The sequence below is a fragment of the Myotis brandtii genome, unplaced genomic scaffold (assembly GCF_000412655.1).
Source record: "Myotis brandtii unplaced genomic scaffold, ASM41265v1 scaffold32, whole genome shotgun sequence".
NCBI lineage: Eukaryota > Metazoa > Chordata > Mammalia > Chiroptera > Vespertilionidae > Myotis > Myotis brandtii.
Window position 1 is genome coordinate 838,244 of NW_005362269.1, and position 15,804 is coordinate 854,047.

Genomic DNA, 15,804 nt, shown 5'->3' on the forward strand with positions numbered 1-15,804 from the left:
CACTGACAGGCTCCCGGTGGCCTACGATGTAAAAGCCTGTTTCTATCATCTGGTCTTCGTGACCCCCACAGTTGGGGCACCGCCCCATCTTTCCCCTTCCCCACCTGCACTCAGCTCTTCAGACCTCTCCTTGGCCTCCTCAACCCTCAGAGGACATTGCTTTCCACCCTCAGCCATGACTTTGGCTCTGCCTGGAATGCCCTCAACTCCACCAGCCAGACATTTGCAGAGTCCTTTATATTGACCTGTTTTACAAAACATTGAATTCTCATAAAAATTTCATGGGGCAAGTGTCACCCCCTCCTTTAGAGCTGAGAAGTTGAGTGATTTGCCTAAAGTCAAAACAGCTAGTATCTTTGGGGCTGGAAGCCACGCCCAGACCTCCCTCCCCCCTACCAGAGACTCCAGTGCTGAGATCATCATGATCACACACAAGCCTTCTCCCAGCTCCTGCCTGCAGGTGGGTCTCTTTGCTCCAATAGACTTGAGTTGTCCGAGGGGAGGCCAGGGCCTCCTTGGCCTCGGGGTGTGGCCCATGGTTGTCTAGCAAATGCTCTTTCCCCGGTGCGACTGGGAGCATTTCCCATTGCCCACCTGAGGGCTGAGAGCAGGCTCTTCCCCGGGCAGGACTGGCTTTCCCAGGTGGCCCCAGCCTTTTCTCCACGAGGCAGGTAAGGCTAACTGCTGCCCAGGCATGCAGCGCCCATGACTCATCCACTGCAGGGCACCACCCCAGCCGCCCCCTGAGAGCTGGGGAAACCAGCTGGGTGGGTCCAGCTGGCAAAGCAGTTGGCCTGCCCACTCTCCCTACCAGCTCAGACCTCAGCCATGTGGCCCTGGCTATTCCAGTTGGGACGATGATAAACTTAACATTTCAATCCATCAAAATCCACCTAATCTACCATGTTCCCCAAGATCATGAGAAAGATTTCCTAGTGAACCAGGCCTCAAATTCTGGGCAGCGCCTTCCTCTTGGATATTAATACTGGCAGCTAACATTAGTCAACAGCTCCCTGTATGTTTGACATCGTTCTGAACATAGCAAAACTTTTGCCTTTCCCTTGGTCCCAGGTAGGAAGATAACACAGAGCAAAACGGTGTATCTAGTTGTTCAGATGCAGCAATGGAGAGACAGCTAACCTGGGCTATCGTCGGGAACAGAGTGAAGTCTAGCAAACCTCATCTTCTGCCTCCACTAGTATTTCCAAGGCCTTAATCAAGCTGCCTTCCAGAAGCTCAGAGGATTCTGCTTTTGTTTCAGATCAAAGGTTAATGCAAGAGGAAGTTGCTGATGTACACACACAGCTTTGATGTTATGACTTCATCTTTATTAGAAATGGGAGCCAGCCAAGGAGAGAGAGTCCTGGTGAAACCTGAGATAATGAATGTGGTCAGAAAGAGGCAAGAATCCAAGTAGGTTCAGATACAAAAGCCAAGTTAATGCCCTGAACGAAAATGCTAACGGAGGTGAGGTGGGGCCAGCGCCTCAATTCTCTAGAGTGGTCTAGTGAATGGGGTAGAGCCAGCTAGTTCCCTCTGCTGTGTCCGAGCTGATTGTAAATGGCTCAGAAAGCTGACACCGAAAGCTTCCAGGAGGGGAATGTGGTAGGTGAGCTCTCAGAGGCCATCTCTTTGTGGATGCCGTTTTTGTTTGAGAGCCACACCATCATTTCAGATGGCTGCTCCGATTTGCTAATTACACAGGGTGAGTCTTTGTCCCGCAGAGAGAGTCAACTCCGAGAGAGGTGGTTAGAGTTGGAGGCAGAAAACAATCCTGGTTTTCAGCTCAAGGGAGTTTCTGGCACCAGATTCAGAGAGTCAAACCTGGAAAGGGAAAGGAGTAAGGACAGAACCCGAAGAAGAGTCCCAGGGGCCCCAGGAGGGTTTAGAACCCTGAGGGCTGAGGGCAGCGGGGCCCTAGAAGCTTCTACTCTCTGGGGCCTCCAGCCAGTGGGCGGATTGTAAAACTGCTCTACCTTGTTCTAGAAGCTCCTCAGGGAAGCAGCCTCAGAGAAAAGAGGTCACGGCACAACACTGAAGAAAGCTCTAATGGAATTGCTCACGGTTTTCGATCAAAGCGCTCTAAGTGATTTCTGGCGTCTATAGTATACCCAGGAGATACTGCGGCTTCGGTTCCAGACCACCGCAGCAACTCGAGGATAGTCAGCTTAGTTTGGAGGGAGAGAATGGAAGTTGTCAGATTAGGCCTGCAACACACTGACCCTTTGAAAACGTTCTTAAACACAACATATACATACACATGCCCAGGATCCGGCATTGACAAAATTCCTTTTACAGTAGGGAGAGATTACAATTCTATATTCAGGAAGCTGAATCTGGAGAGTTTAGATGTACTTTGGGGGTGGTACTGATTCATGTTGGAGCCATTTAAAAGTTTTGAATCTAAAATCAGCATGTAGGAATTTATTTTATTTTATTTTTTTGCACAGGTCCAAGATAGATGTGGCCTGGCAACAGACTTTGAAAAGAAATAATGCAGGATTTTAATTGACCGCAAATCCAATGACTCAACAGCTTACTGGTGTGGACAGAAAGCTACTACTACTCCAGTCTGCATTGATATTCAACAGCAGCTTTCCTGGTCACCTTTTTGTACTAGCCTCTATGAACACAAGGGAAAAAGAAGCTATGGCTTCTTCCCTAAAAGACTCCTCTTCCAGCAGGGGAGACAGTCTTTCCTTCCGAATTCTTATGCCAAAATAGAACGATAGCCGCCACCTCCCCCCAACGTCAAGCAGCTGTTGGTCATTTATGGGAAAGTTGCAAGGCTAAACCCTCAGCAAACAGGCAGGTTATTTCTTGCTGTGTTTACACATTTCCTAGCAACGGGAATGCATGGCTTGCTTTCCTGTGACAAGCCCTGAGGAGAGGCGAGGAGCCGTGCCAGAGAGCCATCAGGGTTAAACTCCAGGCTCTGCCTTCCTGGAAGATCTAGCCCGCATACCCACCAGTTCCAACAGCAGGTCCCTGACACACCCAACTTTACAACAGCACTTGCAAACAATCCGTGACCAAGAAGATTAGAACTTCCTAAATACTTGTCCTTTTCCCTATATTGGTAAGGGTTCTTGGCAGATACATTTTAGGTCTGACTAGGTCTGGCCAATGGTCGTTGGGAAAAAAAAAGAGGGATACACATCACTCCTGCTGATGCAGCTCATTGCCGGCGTGCCTCCAGATCTAAGGAGAAATGCATTTTTCATAAAGTCACTATTCTAGAATCTGCCCTCGCCAGCAATTAGCATGAAGTACCTTGACTAATACAGCTTCTTCCTCCGCCTCCTGCAGACTTTCTGGACGCCCTCCTTTGTAACTACTCCCCATCCTCCTTCGGTAATTCATCCTTCTTTATCCTCGTATGCCCCAGAGTTCTGTGTTCAACCTTCTTCACATCCAGATCAACACTGAGCCTGGAAAAACTCACTCCTAGTTCCAACTATCGCCCTTGTAGTGACAATTCTCCACTCTACATCTCTCTCACCCGGAGCACTCCTGACCCCAATGCCTTAGTTATTAAAAAGTGTGAGGCTTCACAGGATTTACAGAGGAGTTGATAGAAAATGAAGTCGTTAGGTTGTGTAAGTCAGACCTTTCTCCTAAATTAACTTTTTTAAAGTTTGCAACTTACAGGGATTCTAACAATCATTTAAAAAGTAATTTTAACTCAAGTTCTGAGAGTTACAAACCAGGACAAGGAACTTTGTAATTGAGCCGGCGTGGGGGTGAGAGGACGGGGCGGCAGCAGGCGGGCAGCCCTGGTTATATAGGGTTTCCCCCTTTCCCACCACAGCTACTTCGAGTTAACATGTCACCAGGTGCGGAATTGGGAAGGGATGCTTCAGCCTTCCACTGTCTGGGGCAAACCTTTGACGTATATGGTTTTTCTGAGCACTCCAGACTCAACCAGCAGCATGGTGACAACCTAGTGATTATTCCATTTTTATAGAAGAGGAAACTGAAATAATAGGTCTTTACACTTAGGTCTCTTGCCAGTTCATGTTGGCCAGTGTTTCTCACTTTAGTGCTGATTCTGCAGATCTGGAGCAGGGCACGAGAATTTGCATTTCTAACAAGTCCCCCAGCTGCTGCTGGTCCTGGAACTAAGGATCACTGCCCTGGGCTTAGAGTAGTTTAGTGACAAAAAGGCACCAGCTGGGTTCCGTCCTAGCTCTGCCACTAATCAGCTGTGACCTTGAAGAGGATATTTCCAAGGAAGATCAGAGCTTCAAGATTCAATGGTCTTTGTTTACTTTCCATGCATTGCTATTTTCTTATCTCCACTCTGTATATAGTATCTGGAGACAAAAGGCATAGGGTTGGGTATCTCCAGATTTTGAAAGCTGCAAAATCTTATCAAGGCTCCTGACAATGCACATTTGAGTAAAATTAATGTCTGGAATTTCCCTTCCTGATGTCCAGTTATAAATATAGCACATTTCCCGCTAAAGATAGAAATCAAAGATGGACAAGTGGCATTTAAAGCATTAGAATATATTTAGACCATAGGAGCTGATTATCAGCCTTAGCATTCAACAGACTTGCTTCAATGTGACTGACCCCAAGGAGTCCTCACCACCACGAATTTGAGGCTGTTTTCACTTTATCCACCTCCTCTGTCCCCACCATTTACCTCATTATTATTCAGGTCTCCTTGTAGACCAATAACATTGTCTTTGAATAGACATGGCTGGCTGAGAGTTTTCCTCTTACTCTAAATGTGACTTACATACTACTCAGGACAATCCCATTATCTGATAGATGTGCACCTCTAGCACTCACCACCTGTATCACTCATCTTGGCTCTATTATATTATTCACGCGGGTGTGTTTTGCTATACCACTCTTCCAAGATTAATTTCTTCAAGGTGAGTCTTCTTGGCCTCGTAAAATCATACTCATCCTTCAAGATGCAATTCTGAGATTATCTTTTCTGGTCTCCATCTGCTCCACAAGTACCGCATTCATTTTGGTAAACATCCCATATTGCAAATACCCCAGGGAATAGCAGTTTCTGGCACCTGAGACTCAGCAAATGCTCCGTAATCACTCATCTATTTGTGAGTAAAATTAATCCCTATCACTGTTTGTGCAGAACTTGCATTTTTATATATAAGCTTAAAAAATGCCTGCTGTCACAAAATTCAAGATAAAGCAGCAGTTCTTCACTATTTGACAGGGGCAGTGGGGTAAAGGATGTTAAAAATTGTTCAAAGTATTTATTTTTAGATTTTTTTTTTTGGTGGACACACACACACACAATCCAGACTAATTTGTTTTTGTCTACATCTATACTAAAACACCACTCTTAACAGAGCTGCATGCTAGCACAGTGCAAACCAGTATTGCAATTAAAACATATTTACTTAGCAACTGTTGAAAGCAGTTTCTAAAAATATTCATCTCCCCCTTTCTTCCAATCCTAAATATCTAACGTAGCACTTTATCACCACTACGACTTGTGCCACTGTCCACTGGCAGAGAACCAATGGATGGCTGCCTGACATCCCAGACATTGTTTCCAATGGTTATTCAGACTGTTTTATTGATGGCTTAATATGGTAATGTTAAGAAAAGCTACATTTTTTTTTTACCCATTCTACTCCATAAATGACATTATTAGGACAGTAAAGTACTTTAGTACTTTGGGGGAGAGAAGGTTTTTTACCCATTCTACTCCATAAATGACATTATCAGGACAGTAAAGTACTTTAGTACTTTGGGGGAGAGAAGCCCCTTTCAGTAAATACCAGTATGTTAGAATAGCCTATATAATCCTAGTTACATGGAAATGCTCTTTCTAAACATGGAAAATATTCACAATCGCAAACAAAACTTGACCAAATTTATCTAGATACAAATTTTATTAATGCATCCTACTCCTGAATATTATAATGTATCTTAAGTTCACCTCACATTAAAAAATTTCATCAACAGTTAACTGATTTTAAAAAAACCCTAATTTCAATTTTTATTAAGACTGTTTAGTAGCAAAACTGGCTTTTTTTTGCTATCAATACACAACTGAGGTGCTTTGTGATAAGTAGGTAAAGGTTGGCTGACAAATGCAATATAATTGCTCTGGCTTAATGGTGTCACTAAAAATGTTTTTTAAAAAAATGTGAACAGTACTATTTGGCCCTGGTGAAGGTCCTGGTTGTGGGGAACCTTAACACACCTGTACATCTTTTTGGGCTTTACTTTCACCAACTTATCTCCAAAAGGCCCAAGAAAACAAGATCTAGCATTTAGTCCTAAATATGGACCCTGACAATCATTTGAGTGGATGACTTATTTATAAAAACCCTCCCATCACATCATCCTATTTGATATTCATTTAAGATACACAGACAATATCTTTTAAAAGGGCAAAAGTTCTCATTTAAGAAACCAGAGAACTTAAACACCTCCTCCAATCCTGTGCTTTGGTATCCTCAAATGTAAAGTGGCTCCAGATTTACCTAGTGGAAGCTGAGGATTAGGTAAATTAATACATATAAAAAATTCAGAAAAGTACCTGGCAGATAGCACTGAGTGATATATATCACTTTGAATTTTAAATGGTGATAAAAAATAAAAAGGGGCCATCATCGTTTTAACTGTATGAAAACTTAAGGAAATCAAGGTTCAGTCCTGGCTATGAAGAATTTACCCACCCATCTCAGTTTAAGTAGTCCCACACTTTTCTTGATTATCTAATGGGAATAAGTTAACTGTTTCTTGCAAAATATTCTATAAAAGCATAGCAATCTTTAAATGGGGATGATCATACTTCCCCACTGAGAATGAGGATACAAAAATGTTAATGTCTGAAGTATTCAGGCCAAGTATTTTTAAGCAAGTAAGTCCCTCAATGGCCCTGGCCAGGTAGGTCAGTTGGAGTGTCATCCTGATGTGCCAGTTGCAGGTTCGCAGGTCAGTGCACACACAAGAATCAACCAATGAATGCATAAGTGGAACAAATGGATTTCTCCTTTCCTATCTCAAAATCAGTAAAATAAAAAATTTTTGAACAAACTTCCTCAATAAGTAATGTGATGTGTAGATATTTTTAAGACAATGTAAATGTTCTGCTCATCAAAGCTGTATTTGCTTTTAGGTGAATGATTGTCTGATGCATTATTACATTTACCTTTATTAGCTGACATTCTAAGAGCTTTCCCTTCTCCCCATTTTTTTATATCAACACTAGAGGCCCAGGATATGAATTCATGCATGGGTGGGATCTGGCTGGCCTGCCCCGATGGGGAACCATTGGACTGGGCTGGCAGGGGGAGGGGCCACGGGCAGTTGGCCGGGCGGCCCCGCCCCCAATTGGGGTGTTGGGGGCCGGCTGTGTCGGGGAGCCAATCGGGGACGGGATCAGGCTGGTTGGCTGCTGCAGTGCCAGTCATTCTGGTTGTTCCACCGTTTCGGTCACTGGGCTTCAATATATATAGATGAGAATTTTAGGTTCTCATTCACTGAGTTATGTTACTACCACTATTTCAATAATGTATTTGATACAGATTTGGCTAATAAGAACCCTTCAAGTGGTTCCCATGCCCTTTGGACATGTACCCATCCTTTTTTGAGATTTCCTTTCTTCCCAGGAACAACAGAATGTTACAGGTTCATCTTGTACTTTCTCTGTCCCGGGATTAAAGTCAGACATTTCTCCAAGAAGCATGGTTCCTTTCTGTATTTAGAAATTGAGATCTGGATATTAGGTGTACTCATTGCTGTTGCAGTTACTACAGGTTTTAGGTCCTCAGTGAACACAGCTGGGAAATAAAACATTACATACACAATCACAAAGTCATGAAAGACAAATTAAGGTCACTACACAGACCCACTCAACAACTGAACACAATACATGATCCTTGCTTTGGATCCTAGACAGTTGAAACTGAACAGACTGGACTACAAATCTGTGTCAATATTAAAGTGTCCTGATTTTAGTATTGTACTAACCACACTAAAAATATTAGGTGTTTAAAGGGACAAGATCTGTAACCTATTTTCAAATGGTTAAAAATTACAGAATGAGACAAAATGTTAAACAGCCTAAGGGAGAACCATTGTACTATTCTTGCATTTCAATATCAAAATTAAAAGTTACAAAAAGCTTAAAAGCAACTTGTAAACCGAAGGATTACGAACCACAAGTCATTTCTAAGGGTAATGACTCAGGTCACTGAGATGGCCTAGTATAGCTTATTTGTTTTGTGAAAGTTTGACCCATGTTCATATTCATTATTTCGTAGATAAATGGGGCGATTTATTCTTTTTTCAGAGACAAAAGCTTTTTATCTTAACTGAGGATAAAGTTAAAACAATTTATATTAATATTTAAAATGGTATCAAAAGCAACTTTTACATTTTGCCACGGCAATTTTTGAGAGTAACTGAAAGTAGTTCCATACAGCTGCTCAATTCCAGCCTAACAGGGATTGACCCTTTAAAACTTCCCCCAGATGAGATAACTGAAGTTTGAGAACTGAGATTTGGAACTGAAACAGACACAAACCCCTTTGAAACCCAACTATGATTCTTGTCACCTTCAGCGAAGATGCTTCAGTCTTTTTCATGATTTTGACAGAATAAGCTGCAGATTCCGTCCTCTTTTCACTACCAATGAATGAGCCAATCCTCTCCCAGTTTTTGTCTAAATTTCCTTCCAAAGGGCACTTCCAATTTTGTCCATCCCTTTAATGGCCCTGCAGTTATTTTATTCTCTTTCTGACATTCTCAGTCCCATCCTTAGATTTTTCATCTGCTGCTCTCACCTCTGTCTAGATTTCTAACCTACTCTTTCCAAAAGCCTTAAACAACTTCAAGACTGAAGTGGCTGTCCTTGCTAGGTGCTCCAATAGAACCCAAATACTTCCTCCTTTGCAATGGCTACACTGTGGTATAAAATTGCTCTCTCTTCTACACCGTAAACTGCTAGGATGGGATTGTTTTGGTCACTTCTGAATTCCCTATAGCTGGCACAGCTCCAGACAGCCCAAACGTACACTGTGATGCCAAAGCAGCTCAGTTCATTTCTTCAAACTCTTCTGCATATATTTACCTATGAAAAAGTAGATGCTTGGGAGTGGTAAATGACTAAAACAGAAAATCCTAAATTTAAAAAACTGTAACATACACTCTGGGTGGCCACCTCACTATGAAGAATGTGGACCTACTGGTCTAATAAGACTTTCTCCACCTCCATTTTATTCTTCCATTCATTCAGAAATCACCCAATGCATCAGGTGCTCTGACCCAGTTCTTGGGGTAGTATGGACACCAATTAACTCATCACTGCTCCCAATTCTTAAAGTAACCAATATTACAAACATTTCTTCATTATTTTGATTGTACATGGGAGACAACAGGGGTACCACAAAATCATCTTCAAGGTATCTGGTTAGACAAAGATAAAAGGTAGACTGAACCCATGCACCCCACCAGGCTGAAAAGGAGCAGAGAACCAATCAAAAAATTAAGTGGGAATTCTCAGGTCTCTCAAACTTGCTGAATCTGCAGTACCACAGAATCCCAGCCACTGTGGGTTCACAGTGTCCATCAAAATAAAAGGCATTTGATCAACAACTTGAAATGTGTCTTACAATTACTCAAATAGCTCTGATACTGCTCAATATTTTCATTACATTTTTGCATATACAGTATCATTTCAGAAAACAATCCTTTTACTTCAATTATATACTGGTGATGATTAAATACAGAATGTATAGCCTGATTAAACTTATACTTGATTCACCATCTCTAGCCTTTCCAGATAAAAAGTAGACTAAAAGGTTTGTCATTATTAAATATATTCTAAGGAGGAAATGGAGAAATTTGTTTTGGGAGTTAATCCCCAAAATGTTGTGAGCAATAGAAATGCGATGAAAGAAAAGTGGTCTCACAAGTCTACTTTAAAGGGAAGAGCACATCTGAGATACCACTGCAGACTGCTGAATTTTGCAGGAGCTGAGCTGAAAGCGTCTAGGCCACCCCTTCTTGAAATTCTCATGGTTCACTCTAGACAAGGTGTAAGAACTTATTCTTGATAGCTGGTTCAGCAAACATCAGGGAAAACTAGCTCATTGGCTCGGGTTTTAAAAATCCTTGTTTGTTCTCTTTTATTGTAATGAAATTAAGTTTGTCATTGTTACAGTATACTCTGTTTAAAACATTAAATAGTACTGCAAGGACTGGTAGAGATAAAAATATCTCTTATTACTTGATAAAATATAATAAAAGCAACCCGCCCCCCCCCGCCCAAGATTCTACTTGTAAGCCTTAGGAGCATGAGCACAACCATATGGGGAGGAGATAACCAGTCTCTCCCTTCATATATATTTTTTTATTTTCTTGTTATACCTTCCCAAAACAGAGACATTCAACAGTAGTTAGAATGACCATCTCCCAACATTAAAAAAAACCTGTAACCCCCCACCCCCAATGGGTGAACAAAGTAAATAGTAGTAACCTAGAGTTCAGCTGAGTGAGCCATTGTGGAGCCTTAAGTGGTGAGGTCTTCCAATTTCAGTGATGTGTCTTCAACTTGTATCATCATTTTAGTGGAAAAACATAATTTAATTTTGGTGGAATGAGATTCATCTCCCAACAGGATTAGTAAACAGCATTCACTGAGTTTCAAATTCTTCTTTTGTGAACTGAGAAGAAAATGAATGGTAGCTAGAAGATCAATGGGATTCCAGCTCCAGCTGCAGATGGAATGACGATATACCAGGACAAAAACACCTATATTTTGATTTACAAAGCTAACAGCAGTTATAAATCTGCAACTTAATTACAGACCAACTACACCACAACCTTTTCAAATGGCAAAAATACAAAAAAGTGTTACAAAAATATTTCAGAAAAAGTGCATAGTCTAAGTGCATAGTAAATAAAAGCACTGAAAAATATCTTGCTAGAGGGAGTTCAGCTTGGAAAAGTTATTACCAAAGCTAAACATTTTTATTTTACACAAGCTATACTCAAAAAATAGCTTTATGAGACTGATTTCTGGCTAAAAGTTTCAAAGGGTTTATTAGTCAAGAAACAAATACCTTAACTGACATGGGTGGATAGAAAAGAAGCGAAGCTGCCTACCCCACAAGTTCATACTCATGATTTCTGCAGTATGATGGTGCTAATATATGTAGTAATCACGGAATTATTGCTAAAGTAGTTTTGAAATAAAAAAGAAAAATTAAGCTTGACACAATCTGACCAAACTAGTGTCAATTTACAATTTCAAGATTATTTTACAAAACACCTACATTTTTTTTACACAATAGGCAGCATTTTCAGACGAAAGTACTTTTAAATTTATTCTGACATGCTCTAAATGAATAAATTACAGTTAAAAAAAAAGTCAACTAATCTTTCTCTTGGGTCTGAAAAAGAAAAGAGCGGCATATAAGATTGAGACAAGTGCAGAAAACTTACAGAAAATGAGTGGGTTAGGGAGGGTCAATGATCACATTAATCTCACGTGGTGTGATGTTCTCCAAGGTTAAGAGTCAATCTGCTCAGAGCCAATTAACAAAAAATTTAAAGAAAAACTTCATTCTGCAGTTAAACCCTTTAATGCTTTCATTTATTCAAAATCAGTCCAGCTGTTAGTCTGAGGCTGCTGGAGTTACAATAACCAAGTCCTAGCAGTTGCAGCACTAGGTATTTGTGCCTGCAAGTCATTAAAAAAAAAAAAAAAAAAAAGAATGCCTTTCTCCTCCAGACCAAAAGTTTAATTTGAGTAACAGTTTTAACACTAAACCTAAAATGATTTACAAAGGGGTTTTATGTAACAAATGGCTTGAAGTAGTCTATTAAAAAATTGGGGAGATTTTGATTTCATAGTGACTCAGCAAGGCATTTTTGTTGTTTAAAAAAACAACCCTCATTTCCTTACAGAAACAGTTTTTAGTTTTTAATGAACTTGTAAACAAAAAAGCTCCCATTTCAAAATAAAAACAAAATCCCAGATCATATAGATGTTTACAGTGATTACATTTATCTAAGCAACATACATACATATTCAGTTTTAAGATGTTAACTAAATTTCTGTGACAAATATGCTTTTTTTTTTTAATACCAAGAACATTATAGAGTTAATGCAGAGTCCTAAGGATAATCTAGTAGTCACTAAGTTTTTCTTAAGTCTTCACTTTAGATGCTGTTATTTCTAGCACAGGTAAGCAGGCAGTCTTTCATATGCTCAAACACTGGAATCTTTGGTTGCTACCGTTATCAGCTGGCTTGCAAACAAGAAGCCAACCATTTTAAGAATGTTTTAAGTGAACAACTTGCAAACCCCAGGGATGGATAAACCCTAAGAATGCACAATTGTGAGCATTTACAACCATCACAACTGTGGCTGAAGACTGTTCATGCCGTTCTTCTGAAATGAGATCTCAAAGCAGTATAGTTCAAAGAAAAAGATTTTAACAAAAAATTGGCATATGCACAATTTCTCCACCAATTTGTGGTGTCAACCATTTAGTTAACTTTTCCACTTGAAAAAATGCAATAGAAAACTGGACACCATGTTTCACTATCTCAGTTAATATTCACAATTACAGCGGCTACAACTCGGGACACAGCATCACCAATGCTGCCCAGAGCCAGTTTATACTGAAATTAAGTTCTTTACACCAAGTAAATGGTTGTCCACAACCACTGGCTAGTGTACATATGAACTAAAATTTCTAGATTTTGGGAGAAACAAATGCTGCTCCGATCATCTGCACTGCTTCTTCTGTTCCTTGATTCATGCTTAGAAACCTGTAAAAAAAATAAATAAATAAGTAAAACAGGAACAAAAGGTTAAAATTTCAAGTTAAAAAAAATTCTTAAGCCACACCCAAATTAAGGAAATTAGTTAGATCTGAGCCAATGATTACTTTAGAATTGTGACTGTTGATTTTTATCTATTTGAAAATCATGAGCTTTAAAAAAACAAAACAAAACAAAACAAAACAGAAAAATAAGAAAGGTTTTTGTTCTGGATATTTCTAGGTAGGAATAGTGTGCAGTGACTTAAAGCCTCCCAATCAGCATACAATCCTCAAGCTACAGAAATAATGGTAATTCCTATAAGCCTTTTTTTTTTTTATTTTATTTCTGTGTTTCTAGTACCTAGAACATATTATGTTTACAACTATTTGTCAAATAGATGGAAAACAGATTGCCCTAACAAATGGAAAGTATAGTTTTAATCATACTATGTATGAGTAGGATTTTTCTGCACATTATTTCTGATACAAATAAGGAACAATAAGTTTTAATAAATGTATTCAAGGCATAATTATTTGAGTTATTCCACTGAACACAAAACTGAATATGGTTTTTTTAAAGAAACTTTAGACTCAAAATTTTTTTATCTCCATCAGTTGCATTAAAAAGGCTAGGTTTCTGTCTCTGATTTGAAAATGTAGATAGGTTGCTCTTTTGGCTTTATTTACTTCTCATGCCTTCCCACCCTACAAACACTCCCCTCAGCCACAATTAGACTCTAGGGCAGTGATGGCAAACCTATGACACGCGTGTCAGAGGTGACACGTGAACTCATTTTTTTGGTTGATTTTTCTTTGTTAAATGGCTTTTAAATATATAAAATAAATATCAAAAATATAAGTCTTTGTTTTACTATGGTTGCAAATATCAAAAAATTTCTATATGTGACACGGCACCAGAGTTAAGTTAGGGTTTTTCAAAATGCTGACACGCCGAGCTCAAAAGGTTCACCATCACTGCTCTAGGGCAAGCATGTGAAACTCGCGGCTGGTGGCCCACATGTTTGACATGCTTACTGGGCTACACGTAAAGGCATGTTACCCTTATAGTCAGATCTATTTGATCTCTCACTTCCTTAGCACAAACCATGTTTCTGTCAATCACAAACTGCTCCTTTTTTGAAATATTCTCTCACTTGCTAACTAGGAGTTTGTCTTTTATCTGAAGTCAGAAAGTCATCTTCATTCATTTAATAAATATATTGTGCTACGCCCTGAGGACAAGATGTCAGTGCTACACTTCCTTGTCTCTCCATAGTGCCTAAAACAAGGCTAGGAACAAACAGATCTTTATTGCCTGTCCCAAGTACTATGTTCATAAAGCAAATGCCAAAAATAAAAGAAACTTTCTGAAAATGTACTTTACCACAAGGAATATCATTACCTCGTATATATTATTGATAGGATTACCAAGGTAAGCCATTAAAAAAGAAAGGCTACCAAATCAAACCTGATTTAAAAATCTGACCATATTCTGTAATCTAATACCAATTTTAAAATACAGAGTATTTTAAAGCAAATTAAAACTATGTATGGATTAGTGAAATAAAATGACCTTTTTTGTGATGAGCATTTGATTTAAAGTACTGCAATTATTCTTAAATGCCATAAAAAAAGTTTTCACAACTATGAATATTGGGTTTTCTTTTATCATAGCTTGCTTACATAATTATATTGAATAATTACTATGTTGAATATTGAAACAGCTTTAAATGGAAAACATAGTCACTAACAAACTAAAAAGGAAATATGTTACATTGGAGGCAAAATATGAAAAAAATTCTTGTTTTTAACAGGGATAAAAATTATATCTAGGTAAGAATTTTATCTGTTCATCTTTTAATATGATTTGAAGAACTGCTAGGTCAATTAATGATTACAATTGTTATGGATTGGTTAAAGGCTAGCCTAACAATATTCCTGGTACAATACAACAGTCAAATCCAGATTGAACTCTTCAGGTTAGCCGGTAGTAGGTAGGACACTCCGCCCAGGGATCAATGTTTCTCCAGTGAATTGTCCTAAGATGTTACTAAAGTTTGTTCAGAAAAACAAAAAAACAAAAACAACTCAATAGGAGCATCCAGGAGGTATCCGACATTGTGTTACTAAAGTTTGTTCAGAAAAAAACAACAACAACTCAATAGGAGCATCCAGGAGGTATCCGACATTCCATCTTCAAGTACTAAGCATTCTTTTCCCCAGTGTGCTTGGTTTTGATCTTGTAGTTTAGGTGGCATCTCCAGGTTTCTCAAAGTTCAAACTCATCTTCACTGCAACACAGTTAAAATAAAAAATGGGTGCCTTTGTTCCTAAAAAAAGAGGGGAAAGAAAAGTTAAAACAGGTTTGGAAGGTTACTGTGACAGATTCAAGAGTTAATAGCTATATTTAAGTTTCTTTTTAAATCTGTGAAAGAAAAAAAAATGTTTATTTTTATATAACTAACCAGGAGATTCTATCCCTCAATATGAAAAGTATGTATCTGCTCCTATTTGTGAATTAAATTCAGATGTCCCTGAAAATTTTTTATAGAACCACAAACTAGTTCAAAGGGATTTTTATGCAATTATAGTAAGGCTTAAAAGTTTATGATGGGCTTTTAAAATCCTTTCACAGTATAAGACATTAACTTAAAAAAATTTTTAAATATAATATTCATATTCATTACTATGTAATGTCATTTATATTAATTAACTTTTCCTATAACGTGCTTATGTGGTTTTCTTTTTTTGGTCACAAAGAATCAAGCTGACAGAATCTGAAGCAGATTGGCAGTATAAAAGTTAAAGAAAAAATTTAAAGAACCTATAATAGCTCTTCCTTCTCCACAGAAAAGCATTATATTAGGAAAGATAAAGGAAAAAGATTTTATTTTTATCACTGCAAATAAGATAAATGACAACTTAAATATACCAAGTATACATCATCCCTAAACTGCATTAAAAAACAGACTGATGATCTGATTTCTTGTCTTCCCTGTCACAGAATTCATTCTGCTACAGATCTCTG

At 38.9% G+C, this 15,804-nt stretch overlaps 1 protein-coding gene and 1 long non-coding RNA gene across 10 annotated transcripts in view; one reads left to right on the top strand and one right to left on the bottom strand.

The window, feature by feature from the left end:
- The first annotated feature begins 952 nt into the window (after positions 1-952).
- LOC106726816 lies at positions 953-6,363 on the top strand. Its single transcript, XR_001362922.1, has 2 exons — positions 953-5,677; positions 5,752-6,363. It is a non-coding gene; the product is annotated as an uncharacterized LOC106726816 (long non-coding RNA).
- Positions 6,364-10,339: 3,976 nt separating this feature from the next.
- CSNK1A1 (casein kinase 1, alpha 1) overlaps positions 10,340-15,804 on the bottom strand; it is a 41,493-nt gene continuing 36,028 nt past the window's right edge. For 5 of the 9 annotated variants that reach the window (XM_014543083.1, XM_005870457.2, XM_005870459.2 and 2 more), the window contains one exon: positions 10,340-12,783. In XM_014543083.1, coding sequence (XP_014398569.1) covers positions 12,776-12,783 — 8 coding nt within the window. In that variant the 3' untranslated portion in view covers positions 10,340-12,775. Of the gene's footprint in view, positions 12,784-14,957; positions 15,107-15,804 lie in introns of those variants that run through there. The other 4 variants (XR_001362925.1, XR_001362924.1, XR_001362926.1 and 1 more) reach the window with 1 other exon arrangement.